The sequence below is a fragment of the Convolutriloba macropyga genome, unplaced genomic scaffold (assembly GCF_964194025.1).
Source record: "Convolutriloba macropyga unplaced genomic scaffold, txConMacr16.3 SCAFFOLD_529, whole genome shotgun sequence".
NCBI classification, from domain to species: Eukaryota; Metazoa; Xenacoelomorpha; order Acoela; family Convolutidae; genus Convolutriloba; species Convolutriloba macropyga.
In genome coordinates this window covers 24010-43544 of record NW_027450990.1, presented here as the reverse complement: position 1 = coordinate 43544, position 19535 = coordinate 24010, and the positions used below count along the sequence as shown (strand labels likewise).

The 19535-nt window shown below is 34.3% G+C and overlaps 1 protein-coding gene across 1 annotated transcript in view; it reads right to left on the bottom strand.

The window, feature by feature from the left end:
- Positions 1 to 19535, bottom strand: part of LOC142356323 (ephexin-1-like) — a gene marked incomplete at its 5' end in the record, with an annotated part of 60838 nt that overhangs the window by 19239 nt on the left and 22064 nt on the right. Inside the window, one exon of the mRNA XM_075408255.1 lies at positions 11087 to 11369. Coding sequence (XP_075264370.1) covers positions 11087 to 11369 — 283 coding nt within the window. The remainder of the gene's footprint in view (positions 1 to 11086; positions 11370 to 19535) is intronic.

The following is a 19535-nucleotide window of genomic DNA, read 5'->3' as shown; positions in this document are numbered from 1 at the left end:
GCCAATCGTGTCAGCGCCGATCCTTTGATGTTTAACGGAAAGGACTTGATGAGGTTCAAACCAACTGAAGATGGGCCGTCTGTGTTTGGCAGAACAATTGCTGCCGAAATTTTTGGGAGTGAGAAGAACTGTATGCTCGCTAAAGAGCGTATTGGTGTAAAAGTCAACAGGCGAAACAGCCGTGGACCTTGCGATGCAGCTCTTGAAGAGCTTTTTGTTTGTGACTAGAAATTATTCAGGCGATACTGACGAAGCCGTAAGCCGTGCTGTTGCAGGTGCCAATCAATATGGGGCCGAAATGAAAAAAAAGCACTCTCTATGATGGTCATCACCAAAACATTGTCCTACTTTTAATATCGCCAACTTTATAGCAAGCTACATTTTTCTAATTTGCGTTCCGTTTTTTTGGCAAAAGCATATTTGGTGCTATTCGGTGTTTCGTTTTGCCTCTGAACTTTGATTTTTGTATAGATTGCTGTAACTGTTGTTGATATCTATCATTTCTTCATGCGTTTCATCCGTGAGCTGTTTTGACAAAATTCAATTCAACCTTTCGCTCGATTTGCTTTTTTAATAAAATTAGATGAGAACCAGTAAAGAACAAACATGTTTGTTTGACCTTTATTACAAAAAGCAGTGTTTGACAATCTAAATGCACTTAGGAAACTTTAAAAAATTTGGTTTGTTTTCATGTTAGAAATGTCTAGCTGTGAAAGTTCATCTGAGGAAGATCAAATAGTATTGAAGAAACGTACCAAAATTGTTTCAAATGTTCTTTCTGAGAGTGAAGCTGAAGACCAAATGGAATCAAGTGATGACAAAACTGAAACCAGTAATGATTTGCAAAGTTCAATTTTGAATAAACAAGATCAAGATAATGTTAAAAATGAAGATTTTGAAGCCTTCAAACGTAATCTCTCTAGAATGGTTGATGAGCACAAAATGAGCTTGAAAAAATTACGGCAAGAGGAAAGGGCCAATGATGAAGAATTTTTCGCTCTCGTGACTTATCAAAATACAGGTGAGCTACCGTCTGCCGACAATACGACTGTTTATCTGCCAGTCATGCACGAGGGGATTAACTTAATGCAAGTCCCAGCCGGTAGCAGTGCTGCCAAGTTTGGGCGTCACCTGGGTTGCGCAATGTATGGTAAGGGCGAGCTCTGCAAGCTGCAATCGCTCATCATTGGGGCTCATCGGCGTCGCAAAGACATTCGAACTCCGGTGCCTGAAGATGAACGTGCAAAGTTTGAACTTGTTGTGCGAAGAAAATATCCCAAATTTCCGGAAGCAGCATACAAAGACGCTCGCCATGCAGCTAATCAACTGGGCTTGGATATTAAACTCAAACTTCAGCGAGGTTCAACTGTTTGTTAATGTACTTCCTGTTCAACGGTAATAGCTGCTATATAATGATTTTGCGCTTGTTCTATTCTCTTTGCGTTTTGTAGTTCGGTGTTGAAATCTGATGATAGTAAATACAAACTACTAATGCTGTGCTGTTTTTGATAGGCATGTAAAGAATTTTGGTTGTTTCATGCGCCAGTTATCACCCGGGAATTTTGAACTAGTGTAATTGTTTTTCGTGTTTGGTGAGCCGCGCTCTTTTAGATAGAATAATGGATATCATTATCTTTTGTTAAAGAAATGTTGAAGTGCTTTAGCCTTGCGCAGGCTGATGCGCATGTCACTAAAGAAATTATTGAGGTTAATAACCATCCGGTTGAACCGTTGGTACAGATACTTTCGGCAAATGAATACAGAGAAGCATTGGGTAGAAATTTTGCACTTTTCGAGTTCGATGGTTTGTTACGTGACGCCTATCAGACTGCACTGGCAAACAATTTTTCTTTCAAACAGGATTGGTTTGGTGGATATGGTTTGTTTTACGTAGGTGAGAAAACCTTTCAAACTAGGAAGTCAAGACCGTTACAAATTCTGCCATCAATAGTTGGATTTATTGAAAAAATTTCCAGTGAGTCATTGGCGAGCTTCAAAGACATATCAATTTTCAGAAAGACGGACGCCTGTAAGTTTGATCGAGTCATGTTAGGCCCTACTCGCTTTGCCAACCACTCTTGTAAACCTAACTGTCGTTTCGTTCTGAGAGAAGTCAATTCCCGACGATGTATCCAGTTGGAGATACTTTGCCCTATTGAAAAAAATGACGATATAACAGTTAGTTATGGTAATGATTTCTTCGGAGAAGGGAATCAAGACTGTCTCTGTGTTCATGTCAATAGACATCAGACTAAAGTGTCTTTGGCTGAGAGGCAACGCGACTCCAGGCCTAGACTTGTTTTGCCCAGTTCTCGTATCCGGTGAAGACGACAATCAGTTCTCCGGTCGAAATGTCGCAAGAAATCACCCAGACCAAAATTGGAAAAGCGCAACTTTGCGGAGAGCAGTAGTTCATCAGATTTTGATCTACCACAGGATGATACCTCTTCTGGTGAAACAAGTTCTTCGTTGGCTGATTTTCAGCAAATAAACAATTTTGCGTCCTCGCCTAACAACAGTGTAGAAAAGATGGCTCCCAGTTTCACGTTGAGCGCAATCAATGATCATGTCTCAGATTCGTCCTCAGAAGATGCTCGTGATTCTGCTAATGATCGAAGCTGCACATTTTTGCAGCAGAACTTTGCGATCTGCGTGAATGAAATTATTGCCCGCCATGGTACTTCAGACGCTGAAGCTTCCGATTGGATAAAACTAATGCGGACTGCATTTCCCGAAAGCTACGTTCCCTCGCTAAAGTCAATGAAACAAAAAGCTGATGAGACCGTGAAATTGGCCTTGAAGACTACTCTATCATGTGGTGAAGGCGAGTTAATTACATTAGATTTTATATCAGACATTTTACTTGTTCTTAAGAGGAATCTCAATTCAACATATGAGTACAATTCTTCCCAGTGCCCTCTGAAAGATGTAAATATCCCGCCGTTTTTTGATTCGAGCAATAAAATAACAGTTTCGTTGTCAATGAATTCCGATGGTGTTAGGATTATCAATTCAAAAAAGCGATCATTGTGGCCCCTATGGCTTGGTATTCTTAATTTACCTCCGGTTTTACGATGCAAGTTTGCAAACATTATTCTTGCAAAATTATGGCTCGGTCGAGGTAAACCTGACTGGAATGTTTTTTTTTTTAGCCAAATTAAAGAAACTCTGCAAAGTGAGTCGTCAATTGAATGGAACGGTACTCTTTGGGAAGTCAATTTTGTAATCAAATTATTAGTTGTGGGTTTGCCCGCGAAAGCATCCATACTTAATATGCAACAATTCAATGCCTATTTTGGCTGTACGCTCTGTTTGATAAAAAGCAAACCAATAGGAGAAGGCAAGAAAGGTTTATATTATCCTAACCAGAGGAACAAGATGCGAACGGCGGCACAACATGAAGTCTATATACGCTTAATACAGGAGCAAGCTAAGGATTCTTTTAGAGGTGTCAAAGGGCCTTCAGCGGTGTCCACATTAATCGAAAATCTACCTCTCACTGCTCCTGTTGACTACATGCATCAGGTGCTGCTGGGTGTTACACGTGCTCTTCTGTTTCTTATTAGAGATAAATCGACAAAATCTGATCTCAACAAAATTCGCGAAAACGGTGCCACTCTTCAATTGACTTCTGATTTCAAGAGATCGGTCCGAAGTCTTGATGAATTGGAGTTTTTCAAAGCAACGAGTTGAAAGTTTGGCTTTTATATGTGGAACCAGCAGTTTTCAGAGTTTCGTCAACAAAAGTTTGTACGAGAGGTTTCATTTGTTGAGCTATTCCACCCGTTTGCTTTTATTTTCTTCTGAGCACTGCCGCGTGGCTGAAAATCTTATTGAACGGTTTCACCTTCTAACTGCGGAAGCCCACTCAAACGAAGTATTTTCTGCGAATATTCATTCTCTCAATCATTTAGCGTGGCAGGTTAGGTGCTTTGGACCTTTATGGTGCACCTCTGCCATCATGTTTGAATCGGCAAATTACCTCCTACGTTGCAAGTTCACTGGGACAGTGTGTCATCTGAATGTTTTGGTGGACCGCTACTTAATGAACAAAAATTCTTGCTGCGAAAATCCTCGAAAAGACACGCTATACGACTTGTGTCTGTCTCTTAGGGAGAGAAAATCTTTCAAACAACGGGCTGTTTGCTCGCAAGAAATCCCCTCTGATCTCAAAGATCTTTCTGCTCAATTTTATTCCACGCAAAAGTTTGAGAAATTTACCCTTGATTCCCTTTCTCATTCGTCGTGTAGAAACTCGTTCATTTCTTTTGTCTGTGACGGCGAGTAAAATTGTGTCAAATTCGATTGTTCTTTACAATCGACAAACAAGATTTTGCTTCTGTTGTGCTCTACCAAATAGAAAAAAAGCACAGACCTTCTCAATCAACGGCTGACGTTTACAGTTTTTATGAAGTCAGAAAATTGGAAAATGTACAGACTATTAGTCAGGATGCTATTATTGAAAAGCTCTTGCCATTAACTGTAAATGAAAAACTTGTTTTGGTACCTTTGGTGAATATCTTTGAACATGATTGAGCCTTAGTAGAAAATTTTGAACTCATAGTTTGAAGAAATTGAAAAAGTTGTTGCTTTTATGTTTGACTATTCAGTGTTTCTTTTTTTTGGTAAAATCTCATTTCTTTTTTTTGTTTCTTCAGTGTCAAATGCCTCAAAAATACATTCGAAAAACAACTGGGAAATATTCCAATTCTGATTTTAATGCCGCTGTTAAAGATGTAAGAACTAAAGGGATTTCGTTGCTGAAGGTCACAAAGAAACATGGTGTTCCAAGATCGACATTAAGACGCCACGTGTCAAAAGTTGACTTACAGCAAGGAAGGCCCTGCGTACTTCCGCGTAGTTTGATTAACAAGTTGCTGATCGACGTAGTCCTCTACGCAAAGTCTGCGCAAGATGTTAAAGAAGCAGCGTATAAGATGGGTCTGAGGTCAGGGGTCTCGATGCCTCCGAGTTGGACAAAAAACGAAAGAGCTGGAAATGATTGGTGGCAGAAGTTTGCGGAGAAGTACCTCTTTGTTCGACACTTTCTGGCTGCGAATTCCAATAATCCAAGGCCAGCTTTAGCGATTATTTGTGGAAGTTGTTCAGATCGGTTTTTGCGTGACATGGGTTTTTCATTTTGCGCTCAATGCTGTGATGTGATCTGCGATGACTGTGCTGTAAAAGATTCAAAAGTTTGTTGCCCGAACTGTGGAAAAATGAATGAGTCAGTCTTTTGACTTCAAATGTGACTTTAAACTATAACATTTTTGTCGATTTGTATAAAATGTTTTGATTGAATAACTTTTGGTACATTTTCCAAAAAAGTTCAATCACAATTTTCCCTTTGCTAAATCCAAATTTTTGTTGAACTTTTTGTTTTCTTGTTGCTTGTATTGCGCTTTTTCGCCCAGAGTTACTACTGTTCTTCAAAAGCAACCCAAAAATTCTAATTGCTACTAAACAGGAATGATTTCTTTTCTTCAGACGTTTGAATTGTCAATTCATTGATTGCCAGAATGCCTTCAAATAACCCCATCTGCCCCTTCTGTTTGGAGGATGTGGGAGATAATGTTTTTGTTTTGCACAAAAGCTATCTAATTGAGCATGTTGGATGCAAGAGTTGTATTAAAGAGTGGCTCGAAAGTTTCTCAAGTCAGTTCTTGTGCAATGAGAGACCGACATGCCCTATTTGCCGTGAGGATGTTGACGAAATTTTATCCAACAAAAATTTTGCATTGTGCTCTGTCTGTCGAAGTTATGTCCCCAGGTTCTTTGTTGATGCTGAAAAGTCGATCTGTGGGGACTGCGAACAAGTGGTAGAAGTTTTGAGCGATTGAATACAATTTTGAGACTCGAAAATAACTCAATTTTTTTTCAGTTGAAAAATTTTTGCAAAAATTGAATTGTCTTCCTTTTAACAAGCTTTTGTTTTAACCAGAATGTTAGGTCTGTGCTAATTGAGGCAAAATAATAAGCTAATTCTGTCCTTCAGTAGACCTTAATATAGGCTCCTTCTATATGGAATGTAATAACTTGGAAAGTTTTGATTCGAGGTCAAGACTTTAAAAAGTAGTACATTAGAAATGTGAAGATCGGAAACGCATAATTTTCGTCTGTTTGAAATTTTCTTCTTAATTCTTGACTTTTTGTTCTAGCCAGTTCAAAGTGGTAAAACAAATGTTCGTTAGGCTATCATTGGCTATGATGTGAAGAACTTTGCAAATTGTGATATCTAAAGTTGAGTTTTCCAATTTCGTCAAATGCTTCTCAAAACTCGTCTTTTTTTTAATTATGATGACCCTGCTCAAACTCTTTTTATTCTTTTTGTGGTGTCTCACATTCATATGGTTTGTATTAATTCAAAAACTTTTGCTATTGGTTCAATATTTGAAAAATTGGTACATAGAAAGTTGAAGTTCAGAAACGCGAAAATTTCGTCTGTTTTTTATGTTAATTGCCTTCTTATTTCTAGACTATTGGGCTTAGGCAACTAAAAGTGATAAGAGAAACGTGTGTTAGGCTAATGGTGGCTTTGATGTAAAAAAAATGGAAATTCAAGATTATTGTTATATAAAGTCAAGTTTTGCAATTTCGTCAATTGTTTCTCTAAAGTCGTCTCGTTTTTCAAAAACTTGATGTAGCCCCATGGGTCAAGGAGTTGTTAAATGTTGCTCATACTATTTATGTAGTATGCCCTATCCAAATGGATTGCATCAAACCAAAAGTTTTTGCTTAGGTTTCAATGCTTGAAAAAATACTGCATTACAAATGTAAAGTTCGGAAACGCAAAAATATCGTCTGTTTTCTGTTTAAAATGCCTTCTTTTTTCTCGACTACTAAGTCTAAGCTGCTCAAAGCGATATAACAAGCGTGCGTTTGACTAAGGTTGGCTATTAATCAAGAAAAATTCCTATAAGTGATATATAACATCAAGTTTTGCGATTTCGTCAATTGTTTCTCAAAATGTCAATCGTATTTGAAAAGTTTAATAGGACCTTCTGGCTCTAGGAGTTGTTCAATGTTACCCATACTGTTTTGGCAGTGCCTCCTAACCATAAGGATTTTATAACAATCCGATATTTTTCTTTTGGGCCATTGCTTAAAAAATGGTTACACAAAACCGGTGTAGGTCGGAAACGCTAATTTTTCGATCGTTTTATATGTAAAAATTAGTCTCATTTCTTTACTACTGAGTCGAGGCTGCTCAAAGCGATATAGCAAGCGTTCAATAGGCTAACGTTGGCCATGAGTCAAGAAAATTCTCAAGAAGTCATATATAACATCAAGTTTTGCGATTTCGTCAATTGTTTCTCAGAAAGTCTATCGTATTTAATAAATTTGATAGGACCTTCTGGCTCAAGGAGTTCTTCAATGTTACCCATACTGTTTTGACAGTGCCTCCTATCCATAAGGATGTTATAGCAACCCAATTTTTTTCTTTTGGGCCAATGCTTAAAAAATTGTTACACAAAACAGGTGTAGGTCGGAAACGCTAATTTTCGATCGTTTTTTATGTAAAAATTAGTCTCATTTCTTTACTTCTGATTCAAGGCTATTTGAATTGAGATAACAAGCGTGCTTTAGGCTAGCATTGGCCATGAATCAAGAAAATTTTGCATAATTTATATATAAAGTCAGGTTTTGCGATTTCATCAAATGTTTCCCAAAAAGCCAATCGTATTTAAAAAATGTAATAGGAGCTGCTGAGTCAATTAGTTGTTCTATGTTTCCCATACTGTTTTGGTAGTGTCTCCTATCCATACAGATGTTATAACTACCCGAGATTGTTCGTTTGGGTCAATACTTTAAAAATTCTTACATAAAACAGGTGAAGGTCGGAAACGCTAATTTTTCTAACGTTTTTTAGGTAAAAAGTAGTCTCATTTCTTTACTACTGAGTCTAGGCTATTCAACTTGATTTAACAAGCGTGCGTTAGGCTAACGTTAGCCATGAATCAAGAAAACTTGCGAGAAGTTTTATATAACATCAAGTTTTGCGATTTCGTCAAATGTTTCTCAAAAAGTCAATCTTATTTAAAAAATATAATAGGACCTTTTGGCTCAATGAGCTGTTCAATACTACCCATACTATTTTGGCGGTGCCTCCTATCCATAAGGATGGTAAAACACCCAGAGATTTTTTTTTTCAGTCAATGCTTGAAAAATTGTTACGTAAAACAGGTTTAGGTCGGAAACGCTAATTTTTAGATCGTTTTTTATGTAAAAACTTGACTCATTTCTCTACTACTAATTCTAGGCTGCTCAAAAAAGTATAACAAGCGTGCGTTAGGCTATTATTGGTCATGAATCAAGACAATTTGCCAGAAGTGGTATATAACATCAAGTTTTGCGATTTCGTCAGATGTTTCTCAAAAAGTCAATCTTATTTAAAAAATATAATAGGACCTTTTGTCTCAATGAGCTGTTCAATAATACCCATACTATTTTGGCGATACCTCCTATCCATAAGGATGGTAAAACACCCAGAGATTTTTCTGGGTCAAAGCTGAAAATTTGATACATAAAAAAGTGTGTACTTCGGAAACGCAGATTTTTCGACCGTTTTTTAAAAAAAAAATTGCTCTCATTTCTTTACTACTGGGCTTTGGTTGCTCAAATTGACATGACAATCGTGTGTTAGGCTAACGTTGGCTATGGAATAAGAAAATTTCCCATAATTGATGTATAAGTTCAAGTTCTGCAATTTCGTCAAGAGTTTCTCAAAAAGTCAATTTTTTTAAAAAATATAATAGGACCTTTTGTCTCAATGAGCTGTTCAATACTACCCATACTATTTTGGCGATGCCTCCTATCCATAAGGATGGTAAAACACCCAGAGATTTTTCTTCTGGGTCAAAGCTTAAAATTTGATACATAAAAAAGTGTGTAGTTCGGAAACGCAGATTTTTCGACCGTTTTTCATGTAAAAATTGCTCTCATTTCTTTACTACTGGGCTTTGGTTGCTCAAATTGACAAGACAATCGTGTGTTAGGCTAACGTTGGCTATGGAATAAGAAAATTTCCCATAATTCATGTATAATTTCAAGTTCTGCATTTTCGTCAAGAGTTTCTCAAAAAGTCAATTAAATTTAAAAAATATAATAGGACCTTTTGTCTCAGTGAGCTGTTCAGTACTCCCCATACTATTTTGGCGATGCCTCCTATCCATAAGGATGGTAAAACACCCAGAGATTTTTCTGGGCCAAAGCTTAAAATTTGATACATAAAGTGTGTATTTCGGAAACGCAGATTTTTCGACCGTTTTTCATGTAAAAATTGCTCTCATTTCTTTACTACTGGGCTTTGGTTGCTCAAATTGACATGACAATCGTGTGTTAGGCTAACGTTGGCTATGGAATAAGAAAATTTCCCATAATTGATGTATAAGTTCAAGTTCTGCATTTTCGTCAAGAGTTTCTCAAAAAGTCAATTATATTTAAAAAATATAATAGGACCTTTTGTCTCAGTGAGCTGTTCAATACTACCCATACTATTTTGGCGATGCCTCCTATCCATAAGGATGGTAAAACACCCAGAGATTTTTCTGGGCCAAAGCTTAAAATTTGATACATAAAAAAGTGTGTAGTTCGGAAAAGCAGATTTTTCGAGCGTTTTTCATATAAAAATTGCTCTCATTTCTTTACTACTGGGCTTTGGTTGCTCAAATTGACATGACAATCGTGTGTTAGGCTAACGTTGGCTATGGAAGAAGAAAATTTCCCATAATTGATGTATAAGTTCAAGTTCTGCAATTTCGTCGAGAGTTTCTCAAAAAGTCAATTTTATTTAAAAAATATAATGGGACCTTCTGGGTCAATTAGTTATTCAATGTTACCCATACTGTTTTGGCAGTGCCTTCTATCCATAAGGATTGTAAGGCACCGGCTTTTTTTGTTTGGCGTCTTCGTTAAAGTTTTGGGGGCTAAAATTTTTTTTTTTTTAAAAAACGATTTTTTGTTAAATGTCCATCCCTTTGTGCCCTTACAGGCACCTTCTCCCATGTGCTGTATTTTAATTGTGCGTTGTTTCTTTCTTCTATGATGTTCCTGGCTTATCCGGGATTTTAGTTTTTAGCTATATATCATGTCTTGGAAAAAAAGAGCCTCCATTTTTGCTTATTCTGCAAGAAAAACAGTCAAAACTGTTTTCCCTTGTAGTTTAAGAAGCTCATGAGGACTCACGAAAAAACCAAGACTCTTTAAATGCCTCCTTTCTGTTGTTATAGAGAAGTAGTATCCATTGAACTTCCATATTATGGAGAAGTTGTAGTCATGAAACTTCCATTTATGGAAAAGTTTTAGTCATAGAACTTTCATTTATGGGAAAGTTATAGTCTTACCAATCTTTTAAAACTTTTTTGATTTAAGAAGTCAATGGTCCATAATATGAAAGTTCTATGATTAAAACTTTTTGTCAACCCGGGCCTACATAAATTAGTGTTGATCCTGCATAGATTCAAGACTTAAATCTTAGCGTTGATCTTACATAAAATTGTGCTTTGTCAGCATCCACCACAATTTACGGATGATTTTTTTTGCCAAATTAACGAAGCGTAAAAAGTTCAATCCACGCATCACCACGTAAGAGACCTGATGTTACGGTGCGATTTCTAAATACGTTTATCAAGAAAACTACTAATTATGGTATACAATCGTAGAAAAGGCAACAAGCATGCAAGAAGTCGGTGGGTCGCGTCTTACAGACAGAGGTCAAAACGTCGAAGTTAAACAATTGCAACGCTTAGAAATGATAAATTTATGTAAGATCTACGATTACAAACGCCAAAATTGTTTCAGATGCATAGAAACGCAATTATTATCTAATATAGGCGGTAACTAGTGTTGACAAATTAGACAATGCCCTGCAATTTTCTAGCACAATTGTTGGGATTGAACGCGTTGTTATGACTTTCACCTCAAAATTAAGTAAAAGAATTGCGTGGAATTTTGGAACTTGCGATCGCTAGTTACCGTTTATCTTACATAATTTGTGCCAGAATTTCTTGGCCCGGGATAAAATAGAGGAATTAAATTATAAATTCAATGTTGTTAAATTTTAACCAATGTCAACAACTGTACTAGCCTGCTATAGTTCCCTTTCCCGTGATGACAGTGAGTTCTCCCTCCTTCAACAGGAAGCAGTTCTTAGCAGTTTCCTGGTTCTGCATCAGCTTCATCTTCGGCTCAGACCCGGAATCCTTTTTGGCCCCACCCTTCGCCCCAGGTCCGGACGGAATATCGAGTCTCTGCTGTATCGAAATGACTTGTTCTATCTGGCGCATCTTTAAGTCGGCATTATTGCATTCGTGCGCCAGCTTCTTAGCAGCCGACAGGGCTTTTTCCGCGTCACTGTGCAGTATCTGGTTCTAAATTGAACACCTCAGACTGTCCAGAATTTCACAAAATTGAAGTCAAAAGCAGTGAACCAGTTTAGAATGGTGCAAATTTTAATTCTGCAATCGACGAAATATTGGCTTGTCACATTTTTCAAATAATGAGCTCTGGGCTTCAGGTTGAAATTTTGATACCACTGTCAAACGGTTAATTGCTGAAGTCGCCACCATTTTTTGGAGGGGGGCCACTAATATGATTGATGTTTTTCTATTCAGCCAAATTTGGAGATGTTCCTAATAAAAAAAATCGAGAGCATTGAATGGTATCCTCAAAAAGCAAGTCAATTGTAGATTATTAAAATTTGAGGTTTCTCAGACTCCTCTGGATTTTTCGTAATTTTTTCTGAAGTACTTTTGTACAATTTTTTCTATTTTTATTTCTGATACATTGCCCCTATTCTATCCTCTCGGCGAACCAAGACACGTTTTTGTTAGGAACGATTTCGATTCTGCGATTTTCTATACATTTTTTCCGATTTCGAGTTTCCATAACAAAAATTTAGCGTTAATATTGCAAACCTGTGCGATTGATTCATGAACTGTTCTCACAAAGTAGGGGTGTGAAGTAACACTTGATATGAAACATTTCTTACCTTTATAAAATCTAACTTCTGCCCTCACGAAAATTTAAACGTTTTCCATTCATGCTTTATAGAAACAGTTAGAATATTACTTGTTCCGACTCCACGTAGTGGGGGACTATATTCTGAATTGGGATTATTTGTTCATTCAATTTTGGCCAATCGAATTTGACGTACGACATGAGTGTGGTATCACAAAAAGTCTTTCTTTTCTAAGATCTTAATGCAAACACATTTTTTTAATTTTGTTTTTTTTTCGAGGAGTTCTATCGGGGTTTAAATTATTGTGAGCATTTGATATTAGACGGGATTTTGTTCACGTTTAGAGACTATTTTGTTCAACTTAGGATCGGGGCTCCTAATCAGTTTTTCTAAACGACAAAGCCCCTTAATGTTCAAATCAGGTCCAATGAACCTATATTTTGTTTTCAGAGAATGGCTTATGGTTTTTAAGGTTTCGACACCATGACTGTAGACTGCCATTGAAATAATAGGCTTCGCTTGCTTTTGATGATTTTTGGATTTTATCTGACTTATCACCAGTAATTAGAAAAATAGTTGGCTTCCAAATGAGAAATATAATTAATTTTTCGGATATTTATCCTAGTTCTCGTTGTCTTTGTTCACTTTTTCAGATTTTTGGTGAAATTCTGAGGATGTTTGCTACAATAATAAAATTCTACAACTTTTTTTTATTGAATTAACTTTTAAAGAAAAAGGGGTATGCTGAGCTGATGGCCTGCATTTTTTGGCTATCATTTGTGGCCAGAATTGAACAATTGTTCATTAAAACTGGAACAAATTATTCGTCTTTGGCTCAGTTTTCCCGTACTAGGGGCCTAAAAATTCTGACACATTATTTATCAACCCGAATGAAAGCTCTTCTTACTTCCAGTTCTCAAAAGAATTACAATTTTCCAGCTGTTCGCAAGCATAAATGGATATATATCCGAAATGCATCAATTATTTTTGGTTTAATTCTCCAAATTGGACAAATTAGGCTTTTCATCGCACTGGTTCCTAGTTATCATTTGGGCTGCCACTTAGGTCTTGCTTTTTTAGTTTTTTGTTTGAATTGTGTTTCAGGGCATGCTATGATTTTCTTAAATAACACTCACACTTTTTCCGAATTTTTGAGGCCAGTGTTAGACATGCCACAGGAAAAAAAGACAACCTTTGTTGTTTTTTACTTGACTTTAGGTAGCAATGGCGTTTTAATCAGCCCTCAGTCAACAAATTTTCAAATACAATCTAACTGTTTTTGGCTCTCACACTTGGTTCTGGTAAAACTCTGCAAATTATTGCAAATACATCTTGTTCTTTTGTCCTCACATCATTATATCCTGATAAAGAAGTCCATTATCAATCGAACAAAACATGTGCAATTTTTTTTTGCAAAATTCTCACTTGGTAGCTAACTTTCTTTAGTTTTTCAGATTTAAATTTTGAACACGAGTCCTTGTGTTGCCTTTTTCTAACTGTTCCCACCCTATTGAGGGGGGAGGAACTATATACTCAAATAGTTTTTTTTGTTCAGACAATTTTGACCGATCGATATATTCATCGTACAGAGTTGTGAGTGGTATCATTAAAAAGCCCGTCCAGCATAGAATATGAAATTAAAAATTTTGAATTTCGATTTCTAGAGCGATTTATCCTGGTTTAAATTTTTGTGAATATTTGCCTTATTTTTATTCACATTTTCCTGAAATTTTGCCTAACATTAGTTTGATAACTTTTTAAAGTTTTTTTTCATCTTTGTATGCAGGGTAATTTGTTTTATTGACTATCAAACACTGTTTTCGGTAGTTGTCTCTCAAATTGTAAAATTGTTTTCTCTTTGGAATTTTAAAACCTGTCTTTTCTCATTACCAAAAGAAAACGCAATGCAGCGCTTTCTTTTTTAATGAGGCCTGTTCACACTTTTTTGGCTTTCTGAAGTCAATGAAAAGTCAAACTCCAGTCAAAAGCTTGTATTTTAGTGCTAAAAAGACAGCATAAACAGCAAATAGTTAACCGTTTTCAAGTTGTTCAATCAAAAATTATAAGTCAAAATTGAGCTAATGGATTTCGCTTTTTGTTTTGTCTGTTCTGGAATATATCTGAAATTTTTTGAATTTCTGCTAAAAATTTTTTTTTTGTTTTGAAATTTAGTTTTGCTAACGAAAGTGCTACAAGAGGATTTTCAGTAAGACATTAACAACCCTAAGGAGTTTTTCTTCTATAAATAATTGCATGGTGACAATTCTTCTATAAACAATTGGTGAATTTATGCACTTGTCTTGCCCCCGTTTGTTGTACATTTGGTTTCTTTTAGGTTTATCTGAATAATGCAATGTTTCAATGAATTTTCAAAGAGACAAACAAACATATTTAACTGTATTAACCATTAGTTTTTTCCAAGGTTTTAACTACTATATAATCTTACATAATGTTATTTTGTATGTTTCCCGTTATTGTAGTTTTGTTTATCGTCTTGTCATTTAGTCGCTAGTCTAATAGTAGCTAGTCTCATTGATGAACCGTAATTGAATCTTTTACAGCCTGTTTTCATGTTTAATGGTTTTGGCTACTTTTGCAATATTTTCTATATTTAAAATTTAGAGACTTAATTGTGTCATTTTTTCATTTACCTGTGTTGTCTTGTCAAATAGTCGTCGTTTTCATGACACGTCAACGAGGTTCTTTAATTATAAACACAGGATTTATACCTATTGAGCGGTTTAAAGAAATTGACACAATCTGTTTCCAAAACGCGTATGCGACTATAGAAAATAGTCAACCTTTGTTGGTTTTAGCGTTCTCTCTATTCTCTGTGAAGACATGCTTCTTTAGTTTTTTATTTGGTAGATAAGTTGCAGTCGTCGGAATGCTGATAACACACTTCGTGACGAAAGCGTCACTTATTATCGAATAAAAAGTGTGAAAAAAGGTTGTTTTTTTAGATAACTTTTTTATGTATATCGTGTGTGGTTTAGTATAATAAGATTTGTTGACTATCAAATACTGTTCTCATATTCAAGCAGACGGCGAGGTTTTTAGTAGTAGTGGATAAAACAAGGGATTCAACCACCAGCAAAATTTGTCCCTTTCTCCTAACGCTAATCGCGCATGTCGAATCGGGCCAAATATTACTGTTTGTTGAATCCCTTGTTTTATCCACTACTATATATTAGCTCTAAATTCAATAAAAAAATTAAAATTAAAATCAAAAATAATACAAAAAATCAAAAAATCAAAGCAAAATTTATATTTCACTCTTTTTAAGAGTGATTGACTTTTATTCGGAGTGATCCCCAGTAGAAAAGATCGCTCTTTTTCGCTCTTAAAGAGTGAATCCCTCTTTTTGATATTTTTTTATTTTTAATTTTTATTTCAAATTATCTATACTTTTCAATAAATTTATATTTTCTTTTATTTTTTCTATATTTATTCCATTATTAATAAGAAATGATACAAAATTATAGTATTTACATGAACAACTTTCTTCTGTTTGGTTAATAACTAAAGGACTTACAGCTCTAGGACTTTGCCAACTAGGATTAATTGTTTTATCCACGAAGCGGTTACACCAATCAGTTATATCAGGGAACCCGCTTTGCAGATTTCTACTAAATCCTCTAGTCAATTCTATATCTGGATGTTGTTTCTTTACATGAGCCCGTATCCCATCATATCTCACAACAGAAGCACAATATGGACAATTAACTTTAGCTGAAGTACAACTTCTACATGTATACTTACCCTCATCAAAATTATTTAGTGGTTTTATATAATTACACTTATTACAACATCTAGTTAATACTTCTGAGCTGGGGTTAAGGTTAGGGTTAGGGTTGGGGATAAGGTTAGGGTTAGGGTTGGGGTTAGGATCTGAGTTAGAGTTATAGTCATAGATAGAACCAGAACCAGAACTAGAGCTAGAACTGGGGTTAGAACCAGAACCAGAACCAGAACTAGAACTAGAGCTAGAACTAGGGTTAGAATTAGAGTTAGAATTAGAGTTAGAACTAGAACTAGAACTAGGGTTAGAACTAGAATTAGAATTAGAATTAGAACTGGGGTTAGAACTAGAATTAGAACTAGAACTAGATTCATTTTTTAAAGAACAACCCCATGGAGAAAAATCATTAGCACAAATACCACTTAATATTACATTACCACACATACATTTATCAGTTTTATCTTTATGAAATGATTCATAATGATATTTTAAAACAGCAATGTTTCCACATTTATAGTTACACTCTAAACATTGTAAAAGCATTTATAATAGGGTAAACTATCAGTGAAACTGCTTCGCAGATAATATTTACCTAATCCTTCACAGGGTAATATTTAGCCATGATTTCAATTAAATCTTTAGTATTATCTTTAGATGTGATACACTCTGCTAAATATTTATTTCCTAAAGTATTGAGTGTATTAGTTTTACATCTCTTATCTAAAATCAAATCAAGGTCTAATTCTTTTTTATCTTTAACAAAATTTACAATCTCTTCTCTAAATTTTTTATTATTTATATATAGTTTGTTTAAAAACCTTCCTCCCTTTCTATTCAAAATTCCCATCTCTTCATTGACGAAGTCATAGTTACACTGGTTTATATATTCCTCTTGTATCAGGGAAACTGTTTGGCAGATTGTATTTCGTGTTTCACCTTCCAACTCTTCTCCATATCCAACATTAACTAATGTATTTACTCTACTCAACATTGTACTTGCTCCCATTGCTACAGTTCCAGCATTTCTTGATATTGAATTAGGATAAAAACAATTAAATATAAATAAACCTGCGCCTATAATTCCACCAATATTTGATAAAATTTTCATACCCTTTCCCATAATCATTTCTTTAGTTAAAACATCATTCTGTATTTTAATATTATTTAAAGTAAGAAGTTTATTAAAATAAAACTGATAATTATCATGATTAATAACATTTCTATCTGTTGCATTAATCATTAGTGGTTTCATATATGCTATAAGTTTATTTATATCTTCTCTTTCTAAATCATCTTTTAAACTAAGAGCTTTTAAATCAAGGAAACCAACTCTTGAATCATATATCATTGTTCTATTACTACTAATAATAATAAAAGTATTTTCCTTTTTATTATATTTAATTATACCATAACGAAGTTCATCTGACATTCCATCTGTACAATTATAATAGTTACTATTTAATTCACTAATTATTTTATTGAAGTCATGTTCACATTTATATATCTCATTAAAGTTTTTAAATAGGTCAGGTCCATTATAATTTGTTAAATAAATAGTATCACAACTCATTCTTGCTGTATTATTTATTTGAGCTGGTTTATGACACATTACAATCATTTGAATATTATAATGTCTACCTTCAGTAAACTAATAACCTATATCCTTATTTAACCTATCACCCATATCATCAAGTACTATTACACAATTTTGAAATTTATGCATATTATTTTTTGTGATCATATTTATATCACATTTCTTAAACGCAGTATAAAATTTATTAGACTCAGGATCTATCCAGTCTCTGTCATCTTTACAAACTATAACTATGGACCTTTGGTCTTGATCTTGAACTTGATGTTGAACTTGATCTTGAACTTGATGTTGAACTTGATCTTGAACTTGATCTTGATCTTGAATTTGATGTTGAACTTGATCTTGAACTTGATCTTGAACTTGATCATGGTCTAAGTATAACTTTAAGTATTGTCTAATAAAACATGTTTTACCCGTTCCAGTTCAGCCATAAACAATAGTATGTAGTGGTGACTTTTCATATTCAAATCTAACTAGACTCCTATTCATAAATCCACCAAAGCTTTCTTCTAGTTTTGTATATTTACTTGGTCTTGAATCATATATTATATAACAAATTCTAATTATATTAATAAAAATAAAAACTGCACTACCTGTTTCCATTTTTATATAATAAATATAGATTTGATTTAGATTTAGACTTAGACTTATAATTAGACTTAGATTTAATAAAGTTATTATATAAAAATGCTCATCCTAACTTTTGAGGAATTCAATAATAAATTTAATATTGATAATAATGCTATGAGTGATATCAGAATAAAAGATATAGGTAAAGACATAAGTCTAACACCAATTGAAATTGTAATGAGAGATGATAAACCAGAAATGGTAAGTGAACCTAACTCTAACATTATTGTAAATCTACATCCAACTAAAGGTACACATTGGGCTTTAGTTATAAGAAGAGAAGGTGGTCCAACATATTTATTTGATAGTTTTGATGTAGAAACTCCACCTTTATTTTTAGAAGAACATGTTGATCTAGGCTCTAATGAGAGAATACAACAATATAAGGAATCTTATTGTGGGGCTTATTGTTTATATATGATCTATCTTATTGATAGAGGATTTAGAATTAAAAGTGCTTTGAATATTCTAGTTAATCAATGTAAATATCCGGGAATATATAATGAGTGTTCTTGTTTAAGTTGTAGTAGAGGTGGTGATAAAGATAAGGATAATGTTAGTGATAATGTTAATGATCTAAGAAGTAGCTTTGCTATTAATGATAATGATAATGTTAATGATAATGATAATGATAATGTTAATCATAAGGATAATGTCATTGATAATGATAATGATAATGATAATGTTAATCATAAGGATAATGTCATTGATAATGATAATGATAATGATAATGATAATGATAATGATAATTTTATATATCTATTTGATGAAAAATATCAAAAGAGTAAATCTAATAGGAATAGCAATAGTAATAGCATTAGTAATAGTCCTACTAATATTATCCGTGAAGCGGTTTCACCGATATCTGTAAACATAAATGATGATCTATATTCATGGTTAAATGATGATGATATAATTACTGAAGCCGCATTCCCAGATAACTTTAGATGTATAATATCTGGTCCTAGTGAATGTGGTAAGACATTCTTATTAAAAAAAACTAATTCTAGCTAGTATATATTTTGATAAGCTATAAATCATTGGACCTACTGGTGATCAGTACCATGGTATAGAAAGAATAAACCCAAAAGCAGATGTTGAATTTATTAAAGATATAAAAGATTTACCATCTCCCGATAAACTACCCAAAGACTTAAAGAAACTAATGATATTTGATGATGTTAGAGGCAAGGAACCAGTTATTAATGAATACTTTTGTAGAGGTAGACATAATAACTGTAATATGATATATCTTAATCAAAACCTGTTCTCTCTGGATACGCAGAGTGTTAGAGAGAACTGTAATCTATTTATTTTATATGAACAGAGAGGTAAAGTCCTAGCATCGATATATCAAGATTTCTTTAATAATGTTGAACTTAGTTATAATGATTTTGCTAATATATGTAATAAGGTATGGAAAGAGCCTTATAATTATATTGTCATTGATATAACTAAAAATAAAAATATTAATGCTAAACTAAATTAATTGGGATAGGAAAATTTTGTAGTTTAGTTTAAGTTAAGTCATAAAGATAAAAACTAAACTAGATCAACGAAGTTGCTGGTTACACCAGATGTAAAGTAAAACTTAATACAACACCATTAAA